Source organism: Hippocampus guttulatus, chromosome 10 (genome assembly GCF_054856545.1).
Source record: "Hippocampus guttulatus isolate MCC_2025c chromosome 10, RoL_Hgut_1.0, whole genome shotgun sequence".
NCBI classification, from domain to species: domain Eukaryota; kingdom Metazoa; phylum Chordata; class Actinopteri; order Syngnathiformes; family Syngnathidae; genus Hippocampus; species Hippocampus guttulatus.
The window spans coordinates 19,760,190-19,782,723 of record NC_141270.1 but is presented as its reverse complement, the minus strand read 5'-3'; the positions used below and the strand labels follow the sequence as shown (position 1 = coordinate 19,782,723).

The following is a 22,534-nucleotide window of genomic DNA, read 5'->3' as shown; positions in this document are numbered from 1 at the left end:
TGTTTGTTTGTTAATTACTGTAATAGAGTTTGCATTTTCTCCCTGTGCCTGGTTACTCCAGTTTCCTCCCACATTCCAAAAACATTCAATCAGTCTCACTTTCACAAAAAGTATTGAAAAAATAAAATAAAATAAAGAAGGTCATGTTTAACCTCCGGTGACGTGTGACTGTGTCACTGAAATTTGTTAGCGCTCAGCAGTCTGCAGTTGCAGCTTGTGATCAGAGTTGTTGCGCTGTATCTTTTATCGTTATCATTATCCTCATTCAGAGTTTATTTTTTACAATTCACCGAGGGGACGGGCAAAGAATGGGAATCTGGAGGACCGAGAGAAGCATTTTAAAACGGTACGCGTGAGCTACGATCGTTAACAGGCTGCCTAAGTGCGTCGCATGCCTCAGCGTCAGGCTGTTGCTCATCATGGCATGCGTGTGTACATGTCTGCGTGCGTATGCGCGCGTGTGCGGTAACGGGTCGATCGCGGCAGGTTGGTTGGTCGAAAAGTAGATCCTCGGTCAAAAAGGTTTGGGCTCCCCTGCTCTACATTGTCCCTAGGTGTGATTGTGAGTGGGAATGATCGTTTGTCTGAGTGCCCTGTGATTGGCTGGCAACCAGTTCAGGGTGGCCCCTGCCTACAGTCCCGTAGACGGCTGGGATGGGCCGTTGTGAGGATAAAGCGATCAACTTGCATGATCCTTGCTAACATCTGTATCTGTACCGAAATATGAAATTGTCATGTGTAATAAATAATGTTGAGATTTTGCAATAGTTTCTTACCCTGTATACACTCACTTGAACAAGAATCAAACTACGTATTAGAATTGACTTGAGCGATTTCAAAACTGATAATCCATCAATCTGTTGTGTACAAGTAATAATGCGATGAGAAGTTTAAACTTCCGCGACAAAAATGAGTTTGACACCCCTGCTTTAGTAGTTGAAAGTTCGTTGTACCAGATTTTCTGACGCTTTTCTTCCTCTTTGGGTTTTTTGTTTGTTTTGTTTTCCTCACATTCATCTTGCACTGACACCTTTTTATTGAGCAGAGGAAATACTCTTGCCTTTCGTATCACCCCAGATGAAACCTGACCAGGGAAAAGCTAACAAGGAGGGTATTCTTAGTCTGATGTGAACAAGGATAACAAGGCCATTTGAAGTCATGAGGATCCCCCTCTCCTTCCTTTTCAGTAGATACCAGCATGTCAGTGTCAGGGCACTTTGCTGTCGTCAGGATGATACTGCCATGTTTATTTATAGGCTTTAGCTCACGCCATGTTCTGAGCCACTCTATATATCCGTTGTTAATCTTTCGTATACTCCCTTTTTACACCCTCAGGTTTACCTGTTTGATTAATTGCAGCATGTAGAAAAATATGCGTGAATGCGGGTATACAACTGACTGAAAAAGAGTGTGACAGGAGATGACATTGACATGTATTGATATTTCTTCTGTCACCATCAACATCAAATAATGTATAATGTATTTGAATGGTAACTACACAACCAATCAACCTTAGAATCATTAGTTGGTGTTGATATGTTGTTGATTTGTGGACGGTGGGTTAATTTCTCTCTGATGAGTAGTGTGTTTGTGTGCCAGCAGGAGATCAAATAGCTCCTGCAGAGCTGATTGAAAGTTTGTTGCTTTCCATTTAGTCCACCCTTGCATTCCATCACATTGGGATGGAGACAGATTCGGTGCTTCGGTGATATTCAGCGTAACCCTTACGCTTTGAATTAATCATATCTTGCGTTTCCAGATGTTGCAGAAGAATGACTGCACAGCTTTGATCTGATGATTAGCAGTAGTTCACCTTCCACATAACACCTACACTGTAGTCGAAGACAAAAAAGACATGCATGCCAATTAGCACTTTGATAATGTTACCAAGTTAGTGTACTGTGAGAGCAATTTCATGCAGAGTACTTCATTAAAAGTGGTATAAAATACTTTGTCATGTCATGTCATACTCATTTCATGACATGACAAAGGTTATGTGACCACTGACTGTAACATGCAGAAACAATGACTTAAAAACATACACTGACCGGAACGGGCTTTGCTCAAGAGCACCTCGACCACTGTAGGCAGCAAGCAGACTTTCATCTCTACACCAATCAGTTGTCATTTTCATTTTTTGGGAGGGGAGTAACCTGTCCTCAGCTAGTTGCTGAAAAAGTCAGCTAGCTGGGGTTTTTTCTTGCTGTTACTATGTTACACAAGATGGTACCAACGCCCTGGCTCATTGGGAAAGTAGTCATTGGTTGCAACGAAGTATGTTGACGTTGTGCATCTCAACTGACAGGTAAAGCTTTTTTTTTTCCATCTCAGTGAGGAGCAGTGGTTATTCTTTGTTGTCAGTGGAAGTTGGACTGTGTTCGCTGCATGTGCATGTATATGAGCCTTCCCAGTGCATTTTTTCCAAATCAAATATTCTGTCTGTGTATATATATATATATATATATATATGAAATTATATCAAAGTGTTGGGTGTTCCCTCACTTTTTGTGGGCGATAAATTTCCACAAAGTCGAAATTATCTCAAATTGTTGGGTGTTCCCTCACTTTTTGTGGGCGATAAATTCCAAATTGGTGAACTTCCACAAAGTCGAGGTTATTTTACTTAATCTTATTTGGTGGTGGTGGAGAACCTCTATTTGGTTCCCACCCTTCAGAACATTTGTTACATGTAATAAATTAATGTTTAAAATGCAAAAATGAGTGAAAATAAATATCGAGCCCAAACTAAATACCCAATTCTGATTTTGGGCAGTGTTTAGAAAATAACGTGAGCGCAGCGTGCTGTGCTTCCAACAGATCATCCGTTAAAGTTTTTCTTTTTGTCTTTAAACGGCTTACCTTAATCAGAATCCTATGCCACAATGTAGCCAAAGGTACAAGCCGACAGCAAGTTGCCATGCCTTTGGCTACTTCATCTTCTAAAGCAGATGAAGAAGAAGCAACTTCTGCTGGAAGCACACAAGTCGAGAAATGTAGTCATGGCAACTTGGTTTCGGTTTCTACAAAGATTAACAAAGCACATTCATCCACCAGGACTGTACTTTTTGCTACAATGCGACACCGGATTTTGGTTAAATGGAAAGCCATTTTAAGATAAAAATGAAATACTTGAATGTGGTTAATAAGCGAACGTTCCGTCATCTTCTTTTGCTGAATGTAAATATTTACTTTCCTTGTACTGCCTGCACTTGGCTCTATATTTTGGGGCACTCTGAATAACTGAATGGCACATTTGAAACACATTTTGAGTTAAGAACGGTTTAAGTGAGGCAAACGCACTCGAAGTGCATTTCCGAATGCACCCACCCCACGATGAAGGGATGGGGATTTTGGAGGCAGCAAGCTCCAGTGTTCATGGCCCAGGATTTTGGAGCATACATTTCCCCTAAAAAACTTTTTTTGATGGGTTCGACTTAGGAGAATTAAAAATAGCAAGAAACCCTGTAAAATTGTGAATATACAAATATACTGCTATAGTTTAAGTTATGGTCACAAATAAGAATCTGCAACTGAGGGAAGCCGCATTAATTGAACCGCAAAGTAGCAAGGGAACATTGTATTTAAGATAAGCTGCCACCTATTACTGCATCACACATTTCCAGGAGTACACAGAGAGAGTAACTGCGTACATTAGCAAGTGTATGGACAATGTCAATACCACTAAGTCCACCACTGTTCAAGCAAACCAGAAGTCATCACTGGCAGTGGAGGTCTAGAGGCAAGTGAAGGTCTGGAAGACTGCTTTTATATCTGGGATGTGGAGTGCCTGTAGATGTGGAGGGCCAACCTGTCCCATGGCATCAGAATGTCCAAAAAGCAATACTCCAGGAGGATCACCCACCAGTTCAGTGACATGAGTGACACCAGGGCCCATATTTTCATGGTCTAACTGTGCGCATGGGTGGAGTTTTCTTTTTTTTTGGGTCGAGGGCAGAATTACTTCACGGCCAATGAAAGTGAATTCTATCATTCTCTTTAGATTCATCAAAGGAGAGGCGTGCAGTCTACATGGTGCAACCAAACAGACTCACTGGAGTCAAGGCAGAAGATTGACATGCATAAAGTGGAAGATCTTCAATTGCAGATGATATAATGTTGGCTGACTTCCACACTTGTGCACTGAGAGACTGTGCAGCTGAATTCACTGTGTCTTTACGAATATTTTCAACACCTCACTGAGTCAGACTGTTGTCCCCACATGCTTCAAAGCCACCACCAGCGTCCCGAATAAGTTGTCTCCTTCCTGCTTCAATAACTACCTTTCCGTAGTGCTCACTCTCGTCCTAATGAATTGCTTAGGGCAGGGGTAGGGAACTCCGGTTTCTCACGAGCCATATCTTGCCTCTTTTAGAGCTCTCTCTTATCCAACACACCTGATTCCATTGATCATGATTGTTTCAGGCTTTGATAGAGCTTACCGATGAGCTGATCATTTGAATAAGGTGTGTTGAAGTTGGGAGAGATCCCAAACAGGCAAGATATGGCTCTTGAAGAACTGGAGTTCCCTAACCCTGTCTTAGAGCATATAGCAGTGGTTCTTACCCTTCTTAGAGGTACCGAACCCAACCAGTTAATATGCACATTCACCGAACCCTTCATTTGTGAAAAATACAAATATATATACAGTATATACAGTATATATATTACAAATTCAAGATATTAAAAAAAACGCATTTATTAAAAACAGAAAAAAGTAAATAAAATTTCAAGGGATAAGTGTACTTTTTAAAAAATTTTAATTTGTGTACTATCACGACAGTCACATGTTGACTACGAAGCGAACTAAATTTCCCACAGCACTGATTGGACAAGCAATGTAATGTGATCATCTGCAGGCAGTGATGGGCAAGCGAACATGTCATAACTAATTGACATGTTGAGTCAGGTATTTCTAAACATCCATGGCAGAGGCTCCGTCGAACCCCTGAGACCAATTCACCGAACCCCTGGGGTTCGGTCGAACGCAGGTTATGAACCACTGGCATGTAGTCATGTTGTACCACGACTCACTTGCCCTTCCCCTTTTCTGGATCCTTTCCAGTTTGCACATCGGTGCAACCGGTCAACCAATGATGCAATCTCCAACAGCCTCCACTCAGCCCTCAAACACCCAGACACTAAGGGCTTATGTCAGAATGGTGTGCATAGTCCTCAGTTCAGCATTCAACACAATCATCCCCCAACACCTGATCAACAAACTGGACTAGTTGGGGCTCAAGATCTCACTGTGGAACTGGTTTCTGCACTCCCTGATGGGGAGACCACAGACGTTCGTGTGGGTAGCAGGAAATCAGGCACCATCTGCATAAACATATCAGGGTTGCCTCACCCACTTTATTGTACATTGGAGGGCTATCGTCTGTCGTATGCCTTGGTACCTCTGACATTTTGCACAAATGTTCACTTTTGTTTCCTTTTACCCTGGACATTTTTTATTTTATTTAATTTCCCTCTGGGAGTTCTGTTGGGGATGCTTCAGGAGTGCGAAGTACAGAATCAGCTGATAGGTCATTTTGGTCACTGTACCGCCGATGTCAGAGTTTGGTTCGTATTGCCGGCAAGAAGTCAGATTTTTTCCACTGATGGTTGGACTCCACCATGACTGTCCTTTGTTACTGAGTCTGTTCATAACCTTTATGGACATTATGGACAACATTTTTAGGCACAGCCGAAGAGTTAGTCTGGTTTGGTGGCCTGAGCAGTGTATCTGTGCTTTTTGCAGATGATGTGGTTCTGTTGGCTGCAATCTCCAACTCTCACTGGAGCAGGTTGCAGCCAAGTGTGAAGCGGTTGGGATGAAAATCCATCCATACATCCATTATCCAAGCCACTCATTCTTACAAGGGTTGTGGGCATGCTGGAGATTATCCCAGCTGTCTTTGAGCAGTAGGAGGGAGACACCCTGAATTGGTTGCCAGCACATAGAGATGATGAACAACAACCATTCACAAACCATTCACACTCACAATCACAGCTAGGGGCAATATATAGTGTTCAATTAATCGATCATGCATGCTTTTGGAATGTGGGAGAAATCAGAGTACCCAGAAAAAACCCATACAGGCACGGGAAGTACATGCAAACTCCACACAGGAAGACCGGCGCCTGAAACTGGGACCTCTGCATTGCGAGGCCAACGTACTAACCAGTCCACCACCATGCCGGGGTTGAAAATCAGCACCTCCAAATCTGACACCATGGTCCTCAGCCAGAATAGGGTGCAGTGAATTCCCCAGGTCGAGGAGTTCAAGTATCTTGGGGTCTTATTCACGGGTGAGGGCAGGGTGGAGCGAAAGATCGGCAAGTGGATTGGTCTAGCTTCTGTTTGAGTGGACACTGTATCGGTAAGTCATGATGAAGAAGCAGCTGAGCCGAAATGTGAAACTCTCAATTTCCCAGCCCATCCATGTTTCTATCCTCAAAAATGGTCAAAAAACAAGATCCCGGGTCCAAGGGGCCGAAATGAGTTTCCTCCGCAGGGTGTTAAGGCTCTCCCTTAGAGTGAGAGGCTTGGTCTTCCAGGATGGGATCAGACTCAATGGATGAAATCTGCTAGACAAATAAACTTACCTTGCCTTGCCTTAGCTCCTGGTTGAATCGAAGCACCTGTGGCTAAAGGCAAACTGTGACAAGGTTTTTACTTTCTTGAGCTTTGCTACCTCTGACTATGAGATATATTCAATAAAATCCAAACAAATCTGACTCAAAGTAACAAACAATATCATTAAACTCACTGGTCCATGGAGACATGACAACTGACAGGAACTACAGACCAAAGCAATGTTCCAACAGAGACTGAAAGGAGGTTTGGGACGAAATACAAACAATCTGACAAGACAATGAGGACCACCTGGGCAAGACACAAGTAGCAAAGGGAGCTGATTGACACACGGACTGGTCTGACGAGCTCAGGTGAAAACAAAAGACCTAACGAACAGTACAAGGCATGAAACACAAGAAAACAAGATGTAACATGAGATAAAACCAAATACAAATTTTGAACAAAAACACAGATCATGAGACTCAGTCCATATCCCGGAGAGTTGCTGTATAATAGTGCCTGAGCCTCTTCCCTGAGCCGTCTCCTTATCATGGTAAAAGGGTTTGTGTGTCCAAGTGATCATAGGAGCTAAGTTGTCTGCAGCTTTATGTCCATTCCAGAGTCGCCAAGGGCAAACATGTCTTCGGTGAAGGCCCAGACAAAGCATGCCACTAAATTCCCTATGATGAAGACAATCTATGGATGCATTTTTCTTCGCTTGGATGTGGGTAACTGGGACTCTCCTCAGGAGCTAGGCCTGGAGGTGGGGCTTCATCGCGAGGGCCAGGTGGTCGAGCTCAGTAAAGCCTGCAGAGGTTACGTGGGTCCCCCATTCCCATGGGCTCACCACCTGTCGGAGAGGCCAAGGGGGGTCAGCTGCATAGTGTCAGCCTAAAGCAGGGACCTTGGCGGTCCAATCCAGGGCTACAGAAGCTGGCTCTAGAATAGAATAATCTTTATTAGTCATGTATACACGCATAGATGAAATATGACCACTGCATTCGACCCATCACATTGTGGACACAGTAAACACACACTGTTAGTGGCAAACAATCGAGCAGGTGGGCGGGGTACTTAACCACCCAGGGAGCAGTTTGGGATATCGATATATTGCTCAAGGACATGACAATGATGTTTTTGGGGTTGGGGTGGATGGTCTTTAACCAGAATCCCCATGGTGGCAGGTGATGATTTGGCCATGCCTGCTCCTTATGGATATAGAATGTCACCTCTCTGGCAGCGTGTGTGAAGTCAAGAAGGTATAGTCATGTTTGCCTCGATACACAGCTTGGGCACTGGTAATGACAGGCCACAACAGACTCGGAGGGGATATATTTCAACCACCGGAGGCTTTAAGCAAATATATTTTTGTAGCTCAAACAGATAGGGTTGTTAAGGCATAAGAATAATAGGAGACACACACACACATTGTTGACTGACATCTCAAAGTTGTGCGTTTTCTGCACATTCAGTTAACATGCCCACCCCATCTGAGAGCTGAGAGAACAATGGTTATTTTTCACAAATTCAAAGAATTTTTGTCATATATTTGGCACGTTCTTTTAAATTAGTCTTTCAAATTTGTCAGGACAGTTTTTTCTTATTTCTTTTCTGTGGTCTGTGAAATGTGTCAGGCAATGTTATTGTCATTTCACAGGGACTTTGATCAGTGCTTTGACTAGGCCAGGGGTGTCATACATACGGCCCGTGGGCCGGAACCGGCCCGCAAGGAGGTTTGATCAGGCCCGCAGGATAATTTAAAATTTTAAAAAAATGCATAGAAGACACGGAATGAATATTTTTAATAAGGTGCAATTCATGGAATATCCACTAGGGGGGACACATTGTTTTGATCAGAGAAGAAGACAACAGCAATCTGAGTCTGTCACTGAGACAGACCCAACACAGCAGACGCTATCAAGCACATTTGAAAACTATTCTTTACACATTTAATAGCACTCTCCTTAGTTTGTAAGGTGTAGGCAGGGATTAAATTTAGATTTTATATGCACATGTGTAATTCCTTTCTTTATAAATCTCTTTTAATCTTAAAATGCATTACTAAATTTTTCAATACCAATTACTTGTTAAAGTTTTGTGCCTTTGTACAGTCAGTGTAATCAATTGTAATGCATATATGTGAATGACAAAAGTAAATTGCACATTTGTCGAAGGAAATCTCATGAAATGTTTTATAAAAGATATGTTCATTAAATTTCAACATTTTTCTAATGTTCTTGTGCTTCTTTAGACCAAAACAAAGGAAAGAAATATTATTTTGGTTATTTACAGCAGAGTATGGTATAATTTTTAATGGTCCGGCGCACTTGACATCTACCGAGGCCGTATGTGGCCCACAATGTGAAATGAGTTTGGCACCCCTGGACTAGGCCGTTATGCCCCACGAAGGAGTATAATCACTTCTCAGTTTGAGCCTCTAGTGTACCAGGACTAATTTGGAATCCAAATGAGCCTGCAGTACCCTCTCATGTTCAATTTCTTTATTGTGCTTTGTGAAACTCAGACTCATATGGCTAAACTACATTAACCAGTGTGCACTGGTACTTGCAAAACACCTGTCCCTCAACGATCGTAAGAAGAATGAAGAGTGAAGAATGTAAACATATTAGAGCGAGTTGAAATTTTGAAATGAGTGATTTATACTGTCCTTGGTTGAAAACAGTTGAACCCATAAATGATGGGGGGGCTCCGTAAGGGCTAAAAGAGAACCCGGACTCTTGATGATGTGAGTGACAATGACATAGGATGATAAGGGAAGAGCAGCCAGCTAATGGTGACGTGAGTGTTTCTGATTCACTTGTAGTCACAGGTGTGTGTATGTGTGTGTGTGTGTGTGTGTGTGTGTATACTGTATATATATATATATATATATATATATATATATATATATATATATATATATAATTTTACTACAGTCAAATAAGGGAACTACTGGCACTTATTTTAATTAAAGCACTGCCTGATGAAGTTGTCATCCCCAAGGTCAATGACATGTTCTAATCTCTGAAACACTATGTGTCAAGCACAATTTTGTGAAAGGCTGTTTACGTGCAGAGATTACTTCAGATACTCAAAATCTTTTGATGATAAAATGGACTTGAAGATGATGGAATTCTTAAATTCAATAAAGCGGTGGTTCGCGAAGTGGTGAACCTCGCCCCATCCTTGCTTGCTATATATATATGGTGGTAATCAGTTAGTTTAATCAGTTTTAGTAGTTCACAAATGTTTTTCCTGTCTGGCCCACGATCTAAGGTGTGCTTTTAGTTTTTTAGTTTAGGATCCTTTGTCTTAATGACTTTGACACTTTATACTTACAGGATTTAGAAGCTTCTAAATTTCATTGCTGAATACACAATATGTTGCAATAATTTTGTTTCTCTTTGTTAAGTAGCCTCAAATATGTCAAAAAGGAAATCTTCCCACCCCCTTTTATTTTGCCTGAGCTATGCTGGCACCCCTTTGTGCGCTACTTGGCACCTGCCTTTCAGGCACAGTATTGAAAAGTGAAAAACGAGCCATTGCAAGCCATTGCAATTCATAATTGATAAATCATCATTTGCATATATTTTACTCCTCCCAGAATACGCAAAATGAGCTGCCAGGAAATTTTGTGCGTTTGGTTTTTCCACATTGAAAATCTGAGTAAATAAGTTTCGTATTCAGTCATGTATTAGGCATCAGAGTAATTCCTTGCAATTCACATGATCTTGAAAATGTTGCAGTTTGATGAAAATTCTAAAAGTGAGTGTGCAATGTGTATTTTCCCAAATATATATACAAACACTTAAGGGAGGGATATTTGCTGATCCAACATGACTATTTTGATTTTAGCTAACTATCCTTGATTATTTCCCCAGGGGAAATGCTCCGATCACATAATTTGTTCACAAATGGATTCTCGGGACAAGCAGGCAGGGGAGAGGTATCAGAGTGAGGTGCTGCATTTTGCTCAAGGATCTCTTGAGGCTGCTCAGGAAGCAGACTAAGGATCATCCCGCAGGTCCACAGTTGGATTCTACTTAACATTTGACGATCAGGTCCCAAAAGAATTGTAATTTGAGCCATTCAATTGCAGTGGAAATGTCTGAGGTTGAACACCTCCATGAATCCGTTTAAAAACACTGGTTGACCTCCTATTGGTCTGAGTTGGGAAAAAAAAATGTACATGGAGAATAAAAAAAGATTGTCTTCTCGGATCAAATTTTTGCTTGAGATTCTGAACAATCATACAAATGTCAAAATGAGTTCATCAGTGTTGTAGAGAGCCCAAACACATGAATGCTTTTCCACTTGTTTAATGGATTGTGCGATACCTGTACACTAATGTTGTCTGCTGTGGTATGTAAGAGAGAAATGGACCAGTTCCTTGGTGATTCTTGACCTACAAAAGCCTGTCTAATCTAGATACTTGAATGAATTGGTTTTGTAAATACTTGACATTAATCTGTTTAAATCCTTCCACATTGGATTAACGCGGCGTTTCCTTTTCAAATGACTTTCAATTGAAGCTGGCCAGCTGCCAGACACAAGAACACTTAAAACACATCCCTTTGGGATAATTTAGTCATGTAACCTGACAACGATAAGCATTGTATTTGTTATGAGAGAATTACGAATGACAGTACAATACGTTTATTGCACTCTCTCTCAAATTTGTATGCACTGGAAAGACAGCAGACTGTAAATTGATTAAATTAGGCTACTGGTCTAGCCTCTCCTTAGAACCAGCTCGTGGGAAAACTCACACCTTCTGTGTTGCCATGCTGCCATGCAAATGTGGAGTAATTCCGGTGCAAAAAACTCACTTTCATCCATTTTATTGAGCGCAACTACCATCCCTGAGAATAAACAAACAAAGCTAGCTTTTTCATTTGCTTAGGGAGCAATTTAACCCCTACCACGACCCCCCTGTGGAGGCCGTAGAATAGCAGGGGTGAACAGGGAACGTGACCCTGCCTCACTAAGCAGCTTCAAATGCCACAAGCTAACACAGAGGTGCTCCAATCAAAAAGCACTTACAACCTCTAACAACTTTCTTGCATGAGCTCTGAAACAGTCAGCACGATGATGATTTTCCCAGGGCGCAAACAACTTTTGTTGACAGTCTGTCATGCAGACCAGGAGTGGGGTGGTCATTGAGGTTTTCTTTGAAAATCTCCTGTAGCAATATTTTAGAAGATAGGATTAATTTAATTCCATTTTGCCGTCTTTTTAGCACACACATTTTCCGGGAATTGAAATACGTTGCCTTTGCAAGTGAGAACTGGAAGAGAATTTTCATATCTCCCTGTTATCAGGCGGAGATATACTTCACTCTTCATGTATCATGAACAGGGAGGGAGCGAAAGGGTACCTTACAACTGTATGTGGATTAGGTACTTACACAATGTTGATGACTACAGTACTTGTTACCACTGCCCCCAAGTGGTAAAAAAGAAAGATAATTTTGCAAAGCAATTTGATTTTGTGGATTGATTACTTTGATATAAATATACAGTATATTTTTTCCAATTTCACATTGTTTTTTTCAACAGTCATTTTGTAAATTAATCAAATGAAAAGTCTTAAATTCAGAAGACTGCACAACTTCTGACAATAAAACAAAGTGTTCACATCACAGTGTTGAGAGCTTTTCATATGTGTCAACTATCCTGATTAAATATTGATTATATCTTCCAAGACTTAAATTCCAGCACAGCTTTCTGGCGTGTTACTGTTTGTGATCATTTTGCCAGTTAGATAAATTTGGGCCAAATTCACTGTTATTATCAAAGCAAGAATGATTTAATCTATCAATTATCCATCTTCCTGAGTGATGTTATTAACAGACAGAAAATGCAATATAAAATCATTATTGTCAATAGACTGATTGCTAAGTATTTTTTAAATCAAATTTTCAGTGAGCATAAGAACAAGTTTCTTTTTTATTTTTTTGGAATCAATTTTTAATTTTGTATGTGTGCATGTTGGCCAGTTTTGCATTTCGCCCAGATTTGCAGGCCGAGCAGTCATGTGCTAGTGTATTCTAAAGAAAATATTGAAGGAAAAAGCAGGGTTGTTAACAAACTGTTCAGATGTACCGGTACTCATTTTGATAGATGTGGAGATTTGACTCTCCGGGATGTGTTCAGAGGTGCATTGTACAAAAGCACAGGATAGTTCTATGTTGAAAATGACAGGCCAGCTCATTATATACGCCGGGGTAACAAAAGCCACCAGTTCGACCAGCCTGGATAATTGAAACGCAAACAACTGATCAAAGTCGAGATCCATCTCAACAGTTTCATTGTTTATGTATGGGCCCCATGTGAGACCTGTTGACTTTTCCAATTGGAGCTGTAAACTTTTGTTTGTCCATGCATCTCTAAGACTGATTGTCAGTCTGATCTGAACAATTACTGGCTAAATGTGTTTGCCAGCTCAGAAACAACTCCCCCTCTCTTTGCCCTAAAAAGATCAAAGGAAAGACATACACCAAACCCCCGACCCCCAAAGGTCCCGCTTCTCTGCCAGTAGCCCCCTTCACAGCCCTTTCATTTCCTTTTAGCCATGACAGTTCAGCTGGAAAGCCAACTATAAATGATTTTTTTTTTCAGTAGCGCAGCATTTGGGAAACAGCCTTTTTGAGCGCAAAGCGTTCAACATTTCCCTTTCGAAAAAAAAAGACAAATGATCTGCATATTTCAGTTATGTCTAGTTGTGTTCAGCTGATCAAAGACCTGCCAGGATGTCAATTGTAAAAGAGGGTCGAAGGACCCTCATGATGTGAATGAGCACAAATTGATGCTACTGATGCTAAACGGTTAGGTGCCTCACAAAATGTCAGAAGGTCAATCAACTTTTGGTAGTCATTTGACCGTGACACAACCTTTGCAGTTCAGTGGCCTTAACAGCCCTGATGGCTGCACTTGGCTGGTTTCTAATTTCATTCAACTTTACAATGTCTGTAACATGTACTTAACCGGGTTAGATTTATGCATACAGTACATGTCCCCGTGAAAACACTTTGATCATTGCATATGTAGTGAAAATGGAACTGGAATTAGTTTTTCAATCATTTACAAGCTCCTCCAACTTTAGCTTTCAACTGCAGTTTGCAATACTGTTTAAATATTTTAGCAATTGGAATCTGTGATGCTGCTGAGTGAAAATTATTTGAATGTGCATTCAGAATTGTTCAGTTTAACAGAAACACCTTTGTGATGCAGTTGTTTTTTCCTCCCCGGTGTTATTTTCGACACTTATGTAAACAAACATTTGAAAAACGTCCCCCCCCCCCCAAAAAAAGAAAACAACACGAATACATTTATACTTTCGACCACTTTGTGAAAAATGTTCATTGTTGCATATTCATTTGACTCTGTAACAGCCAAGAATGAATATGTGAATATAATTTGATAATGACGCTCAGAAAAGTTTACCAGCGGAAATAAATTAGCACTAGTGTGAATGTAAGCATGTGAACTAGTTACAGTACCTCACGTGACTTACAATTATGTCCAAAAGTATTTGGACAAAGGCAGTTTTTATGAGTTTACATCGATACACCTTCAAATTTGTTATCTATACATGTGTAAAGAGGAGCGTGTTTTTGTTTCGTTTTTATTTTGGGATACTTTACTGTATAATGAATAACCTACAAGTGAGTGAACATGATAACAGTAACAATTTATAGAGAACAATGAGTAGGACGAGTTACATTTTGCTACTTCTTCCTCATCCCTTTCAAAATGTAAACTGTACTGAAATAAGACATCGACAAAAATGATCTTTTTCTTTCTGCCAGCTTTGTATTTTCTATATCTTTTTATATTTCTATGTTCAATCAATCAATCTGATCTGGTCATTTGTAGCCCATACAATGATGGCCTGCAGCAGCTTCTAAAAATATTCACTAGTATGGTGATGATTTTTATATAAAACATATCTGGGCCATATTATTTCAGGTACGGGCTGTCATGTGCCGAAAACGTAGTTGACGTTGTGGTGCGGCAACAAGGTGCGCCAAAATAATTGTTGACAGGGGGCGGGGGGCATGATGTCCAGGACCGACCTGTAAATACACCGGCCGTTCAGGAAAAAATTCCCAATGGCCACCCGCCCCTGCGTCTGTTGTGTACTGCCCGAAGACAGCTGGGTAGGCCACAGCGTGCCCCACGACCCTTCAGAAAATGGATGGATGGATGGATGGGCAATAATAATAAGAAGATGTAATATTTATAAAATAAGTGTTGGGTTCAGCAAATGGTGGATTTTTTTTTCTTGAAAAGTCAAAGCTATAAATTGCAACGCACAGTAAAATCCGTATTTGGCAAGCTTTTATAGGCCACATTTAACAAAACAACAAAAAGAAATATCTCAAAAACCTCATGTTTTAACATAAGGATGATTTTGAAACTAGTGTAAAAAATACATTTAGGGAGACACTGTCGAAAATGGTTAAAATTTGCTGTTGGGCAATCTTATTGGCCCAAAGCAAAGGAAAGAACATCATACGTGGTTCGCTTGTCATCAGAGGGATGCAGGTGGCGAGTGTGTAAATCTTCACACGCCTCGGTGCTTTCATGTCAGGTCCATCAATTTGACATAAAACACAAGGAGGAGACAGGAGACTCAATTCTAGTACCGGGGGGGACGAGCACGTCACCCCAGGATCTCCCCGCTCGCCCTCTCATTTATTGGGAATCTAATACATGGGGGTGTCCAACCTAAAGGATGAGGGCTGTTGAAGGCACACTGAACTTGTTTGACTATGTGTGTGTATGTGAGTGAAAATTACGTACATGTGTGCCATCATTACAAAAACACCAAGTTGCAGCTGATGTTGACAGTTCCATCCACGTCCAACCTTGCTCCTGTTTAGTCTTAATACTTATCTCTTTCCAACCACTTTCTCAGAAAGGTGGTTGCGTCCCTAAACTACCACACAGTGCACTAAGCATTCTTGATTATAAATGTGAGTATATAATGATCAAAAGTATTATATCTTTATTAAAAGCATAAGCGTTCTTCAGTGCAGGCATAATCAATTTATCATTAAAGGCATAAGCTTCTTTGCGAGCATAAACAATCTATTATTAATAATAAGCAAATGTATGACAACTAAAAACAATCAATCGAATACTTAATTCAGTACGCCCTAAACTGGAACACATGGACAAACAGGGACCATTTAGAGTGTTAAATTAGCATTCGGTGGGAGAAATAAACCCAAACAATACTCAGAGAATTTGTGTGTGTGTGGGGGGGTGTGAGTGTGGGTGTGCCAATGTCAGTTGTATTTTCCCTTGTAGAATCAGTCAACAATATGTATATCTAGTCACTGTTTGTGTAATGACAACACTCGATTGATTTGAGTGAGGGCAGCGTAGAATCGGTTTCCACTAAATGACGGTGTGGGTGTGTGCGTGAATGGTTGTTTGTCTCTATATATGCCCTGCGACTGACTGGCAACCAGTTCAAGGTGGCACGCCTTCATCCGGGACAGGCTCCAGTAACTCCGCGTTACCCTGTTCAGGATAAACGGGGTTGAAAATGGATAGATGATGGATATCTTCGGCGAAGTGTATTTGCAGGAGAGAAGGGCGGCAGGTACGTCATCACGTACGTTGCGTCACGCCGTCGTCATCACAACGTCTCCGGAACTTTACAGGAAGTGCCTGGACTGCCGCTGTCCTCTTCTGCGTTGATCAACGACTGGTCGTATTGTGCTATTTTAACTTGCTTTTTAAAACAACCAGTTCTGTACCACCGCACAGTTCTCTGTACTCCGTCGTGTGTACGGAGAGCACAGCAGAGTGCTTTCAAAGCTCCTAGCATGTTGCTGTTTGAGCTCCCAGAGGATGTTTTGTATCACATACTGTCTTATTTGGACTGTAAAACACTGAGTCGTCTCTCTCAGGTTTCTAAAGTGATTTGCCACATTGTTAGCCGCGATGTGGTGTGGAAGAATATTGCCAAAGGGTTGCTAAACACTGGAATAACTCGATATTGGACAGACATGTAAGATAAGTCACGCAAGTGTTGTGTGTATTTTGACTTAGCATTAAGCACAAGCATGCTACCCTTGATGGAGTGGTGGATTGGATGAATGGGTTCTGTCACACTGTAATAAACACGTACACATTTATCTATTTGTCAAAGTAAGAAAAGTTCACACTGAAATGTGTTTAGGTCCAAAAGTAAATCACAATTCTTAATTATATCAGTACATTACCCGTTTTCTTTAACTCAGCATAATGGAAAAAACAATCGCAACTACTACTGCTACACACATGGGTGGTTAAAGTTAAGTTACAATTTGTGTCAGAAAAGTTTAATGACTGGGGTAACAAAAGATATATTTCAATTCCGAACTACTGTACAACTTTTCCCTGTCAAAGTAATACCCCTGGACTGTAATGCACTTTCCCAGCCTTCTCTGCATTGCCCTAATGAACTCCCGGGAACGGGGTCCTCTGCAGCTCTGTTGTCCCAGAACCCCCTTGAGCTTGGTAAAGAGTGGGTGGTAATCACAGCAAGACGGGTCGGGTTAGGAGGGAGGTTGCTCCAGCATGGCACATTCTTCCCAGCTCGGAACTGTTGGAAGCTCAGGGCATTAAGGCAACAATGAGTTGTCCTGCCACAACTCAAGCCTCTTCCCACTCCTTGAACGAAGTACAGTCGTATCACTTGGTTGATCATCTGGCCCACAGTGAAGAGGACAAGTCATAATTTGTATTTGGGCTTTTGAATAAATCTTTTGTTGCACAAGTCTTGGAACTATAATGACACACTGATCTATTATTATTATCTATAACTATTGTTACACAATGATCAAAACCACTGTCCAACCCTAACCCGGTGGTTCTTAATACTTTTTCACAGCGCTGTACATATACTGCCTTTGAGAAGTAATCCGACGGCTTGCGCCGGCCTATATGGAGTACTTGATCGCTTGCTAGCTAAGATAGCGCTTGCTAGTGCTGGATCCGTCTCTAAACGCAGTCAGCAGACACTTTACAATACATCAGTGGTGTCAAACACATTTTTGTCATGGGTTACAGTGACCCCTCGCTATTTCGCGGTTCGTTTATCGCGGCTTGAGTGCATCGCGGATTTTTTCAAACATATACATTCAAATTTTATGACCTGGTTGACTTTAAAACCGCCCAATTAATGTACAAAGCACACAATAACCTGCTCTGCCAAAACATTCAGAATTTTTTCGAAATTCGAGAAAGCAGCTATGATTTAAGAGGTACCAATTTATTCAAAAAACTCAAAACAAGAACAAACATCAAGCAAAGAAGTGTATCTATCAAAGGTGTTAATCTGTGGAATAATCTCAAAACGGACCTGAAAATGAGTAAATCGCTTGCTGAGTTCAAAAACAAATTCAAAAAAATAGTACAAACAACCTACATCAATCAGAGTTAAAATGATAAATTCAAAACATTAAATATAATGATAAATCAGAACTAAGTTGATAAATAGAGAAAGGTATATAAATATCCATTATGAATACAAGAGAAAATTGACACAAGAGTGTCAGGGTGTGGAAGTATATAATCCCGATACAAACCAAAAGTTGTAAAAATATCACGGTTAAGGGTAAAGTATGAGCCTTAATGGAGACTTCTTTCTTCTTACTTTTTTCTTTTCTGATTGATATAAAAATGATTTATTAGATATAATCACATAACGGGGTAGGACTAGATAAGTTTTTTATTTCTTCCTACTCCCTTGAACATAATAACTGTGTTGAATGAAGATTGATTTCTTTCTTTTTACTTTTTTTTTATCTACCTTATTTTCTGTCAAATTATTACTGTATATATGTTTTATGTTCAACAAACAAACAAACATATACATGGAGTACAGTACAGTACTGTATATGTTGCTCTATGGTGGTTTTGGTCCCCATTAACCGCGATAAACGAGGGATCACTACATTGTAGTTACTGTTTCCTATAGTTACTGTTGGAGGGCCGTTATGACTGTGAAACCATATGAAGGAGTCAAGAATAAAGGTTTATTCAACTATTGGTTAAGTTAATGGTAATGAATGTTTGGTAACAAGGAAATACTTACAATATCTCTCTTATTTATTCCATATGAGGATTTGAAATGTTGGTCCAGATTTTAGGAAGCATCATGGAAGCTGACATGTTTGATTTACTTTCGCGGGCCACATAAAATGATGTGGCGGGCCAGATCTGGGCCCCGGCCTTGAGTTTGACACCTCTGCAATACAGTGTCAATGTAATTAAGTTGTTTTTTTTTTAGTGCCCTTAATTAGCGATTAAACTTTATTTCATGACATGTTGTTGAAGTCGGTAGCAACAGTTTATGAAGGCAAATGGTCCCAAACAGAGTCTGGAAGTATGCCGTGACGCCGCAACTTAAATGATGCCCATATATTATTGGTAAGGTTAGGTTTATTTTGAAGTTGGTCTTCTTACTGTGTTGGCGGCATTTCATTTAGATACTTTACGTTACTGTCATGCATAGCATAAATAATTGTTGCTGTGATTAGCTTAAAAGTCTTGGCAATGTACACATACGTAAGTGTGGGTACCCAAGGCAGAAAAGAGAGCATTTTTTTAAATCAAAGTACCCAAATTACTTGAGGACTCGTTTCAGCTCCACTTTCCTTGCAGAGATAAAATCAGAACAATCCGGCTCCTTGGCAAGTTCCACTGTCAAATCATTTTTGCAAAAAAAAAAAGTGTTCCTTTGTTTTTTGTGTCTACCGACTTTGTAAAGGATTGCTCACTAAGATAGGCTGTAAAAAAACGGTATCATTATCTTGCCCTACTTTGCTACTAGGTATGCAACGTAATATGAAGCTTTAAGGATCAATTTGCTACTGGCTACAAAGCGAAGAACAGGCATCGTATTTTATTTATTTATTTTTGTAACTCAAACTGGCATTCTTTGCCATGATTTCAGCGTGCTGTATTCTTGTATTTCCTATCTCCATGCAGCTTAAGAAAGTGCTGACTCCAGTTTTGCTCATGCTGGCTAACCTAAAGAACACTTGGCATTGCCAATCATGCAGTGAAGTTGCGAGCGTTAAAGAATCCATACTGTATGAATTTGTCCAACCACTTTCTTGTTTTTGTTTAACAGTCTGAGGGGATTATAATATCACAAATCACAAAGGAAATCACAAATTACGCACAATAACTGCCACAAATTGACCAGTGATATTTTGGCCAAGAAATGTTGCGTGATCAGCTACGGCTAATGATGGCGATGCGGAGTGTGATCTCATTTATCCTACAAGTGCAGTAAACAGAATAGACACAGCCACTGAAGCCAAATCTCATTTCTTTATTTGCAACCTCCTCGATCCTACCTCCTCTGTTTATATTTTAGCGCCTCTCACCAGACATAACCTCAAAGAGAACAGATGTTGGGGTTTTTTTTCATGTAGACGACAATTAAACATGATGTCACATCTTAGCGCACATCACAAATTGATCATCTTCTTGGATGAACTATCACAACACACGTTAACGTGGTGTTTAAAGTGGAATTAAACTCAAATACTGTATGATACGATAAATCCTCCTCTCCAGCTCCTGAGCAATATCTGCCTCCACCACACCCGTTGTTGGCACTGTATATTTTTTGCCGTCATGTGAAAATAAATATACTGTACCGGAAAAAAAACTGTGTGAAATCATCAAAACATTTTTTTCCTGATGTGGCAGGCCAGTACAAGTGAATTTTTGAAGCCACATCAGTGTTCTACATGAAGCTTTTTGGCCCTGTAGCATGTGCCAGAATCACCCTGTATATCGCTGGGATTGGGCTGATACCTCGTATCACAATTCAATGAATTAAATATTTTTTAAAAATCTATATTAGTCGGTCCCCATACATGTGTGTTCTTTTTACAAATTATTCACCACTGTTGGCAATGGCTTGCTTTCTTTGATGATGCAATCAGAATCAGAATCATCTTTATTGGCCAAGTATGTAGAACACACAAGGAATTTGTCTCCGGTATAACACGCTGCATTAGTATCATCGTAAACAACAAATCATTGAACCATTTTAGAGTAACCAGTAGCAGTATTTGTAGTACAAGAAGAGTGACTACGTCAGTGACTGTTTAAGGAGTTAATGGCTAGAGGGAAGAAGCTGTTTAAGTGTCTACTGGATTTGGTGCGCATGGATCTGTAGCGTCTGCCTGAGGGGAGTAGCTGGAAAAGGTGCTGGGCAGGGTGCGGGGGATCCAGGAGGATTTTCCGTGCCCTTGTCTTGATTCTTGCAGTGTGCAAGTCCTCAAGAGTGGGTAGGGCGGTGCCAACGATTTTTTCCGCCGTCCTAACTGTCCGTTGAAGTCGGATTTTGTCCTTTTTTGTGGCGGCCCCAAACCAAACCGTGATGGAAGAACACAGGATTGATTCGATGACTGCCGTGTAGAACTGTCGTAGCACCTCCTGTGGCAGGCCATGCTTCCTCAGCAGCCTCAGGAAGTACATCCTCTGCCGGGCCCTTTTCAGGATGGAGATGGTGTTGACTTCCCACTTCATGTCCTGGGAGACTGTGATTCCCAGGAACTTGAAGGTCTCGACGGTTGACACAGGGCAGTTGGATAGTGTGAGGGGCAACTGTGGAGAAGAATGTTTCCTGAAGTCCACGATCATCTCTACAGTCTTGAGCGTGTTCAGCCCGAGGTTGTGTCGGCTGCACCAGAGCTCCAGCTGCTCCACTTGTTGGCGGTACGCAGACTCGTCGCCGTCTTTGATGAGACCGATGACCGTGGTGTCGTCTGCGAACTTTATGAGTTTGACAGCTGGATCTGTTGAGGTGCAATCGTTTGTGTAGAGAGAGAAGAGCAGTGGAGAGAGGACACATCCCTGTGGGGCTCCAGTGCTGGTGGTGCGTATTGATGATGTTGTTGCTCCCAGTCTCACCTGTTGTGTCCGTCCCGTCAGGAAGCTGAGGATCCACTGGCAGATCGTAGGGGACACACCGAGGTGGAGAAGTTTGGGGGTGAGGAGTTCCGGGATGATGGTGTTGAACGCAGAGCTGAAATCCACAAACAGAATCCTTGCATAGGTCCCTGTGCTGTCAAGGTGCTCGAGGATGTAGTGCAGACCTATGTTGACTGCGTCTTCCACAGACCTGTTTGCCCGGTAGGCAAACTGGAGAGGGTCCAGCAGGGGTCCGGTGACGTTCTTTAGGTGGTTCAGCACAAGGCGTTCAAAGGACTTCATGACCACAGACGTCAGGGCGACAGGCCTATAGTCGTTCAGTTCCGATGTTGCCGATTTCTTGGGAACTGGGATGATGGTAGACTGTTTGAAGCAGGATGGGACCTCACACAGCTCCAGAGATTGAAGAAACATCCTCGTTTTGGGGTCTCCTGAAAAATGATCACAAAACAGCAGATCAACAGAAATCGTCACTTCCTTCACTGCTGGCATGATGCCACTTGGCTAAACAAAATAAAATATAGTGATAAGAATAATGAATAATAAAAGATCATAATATTGTGACTCATAATAAATAATAAAAGATGATAAATAATATAATTCAAAATAAAACAATGTAATTTGTAGTAAAAGATAAGACAAATTTTTGTCTTACACTATTGTGGGCTATAGGTATTAGGGTCTGGGTGTGTTTATGTGGCCAATAAATGTGTGTACACCACAAAAGTTATGACACTTTCACTTAACTAGCCATATTAAACCAAGTGTGGTTCAGCTCCCAACATTTATGCAGCACTTCTGGTTTGTGCTCATATTGTAACACTGGATTGGTGCCCTTTGGGTACCTGACTTCACGACATACCAAAAATTAATTGATCACTACACGCTCATGTGGGTACTTTGGAAACCTTGTACAAAATTCAGAACTAAACATTTAGGTGGAACACATAATGGTTAGCTCTAACAATGTGCTAACAGACACGTAAATAAGAATGACACAAGTTGCCGGTCATCA

General features: G+C 41.0%; 1 protein-coding gene across 2 annotated transcripts in view; it reads left to right on the top strand.

The window, feature by feature from the left end:
• The first annotated feature begins 16,240 nt into the window (after positions 1-16,240).
• Positions 16,241-22,534, top strand: part of fbxw4 (F-box and WD repeat domain containing 4) — a 64,254-nt gene continuing 57,960 nt past the window's right edge. For both annotated transcript variants that reach the window (XM_086121743.1, XM_086121742.1), the window contains exon 1: positions 16,241-16,588. In XM_086121743.1, coding sequence (XP_085977869.1) covers positions 16,404-16,588 — 185 coding nt within the window. In that variant the 5' untranslated portion in view covers positions 16,241-16,403. The remainder of the gene's footprint in view (positions 16,589-22,534) is intronic.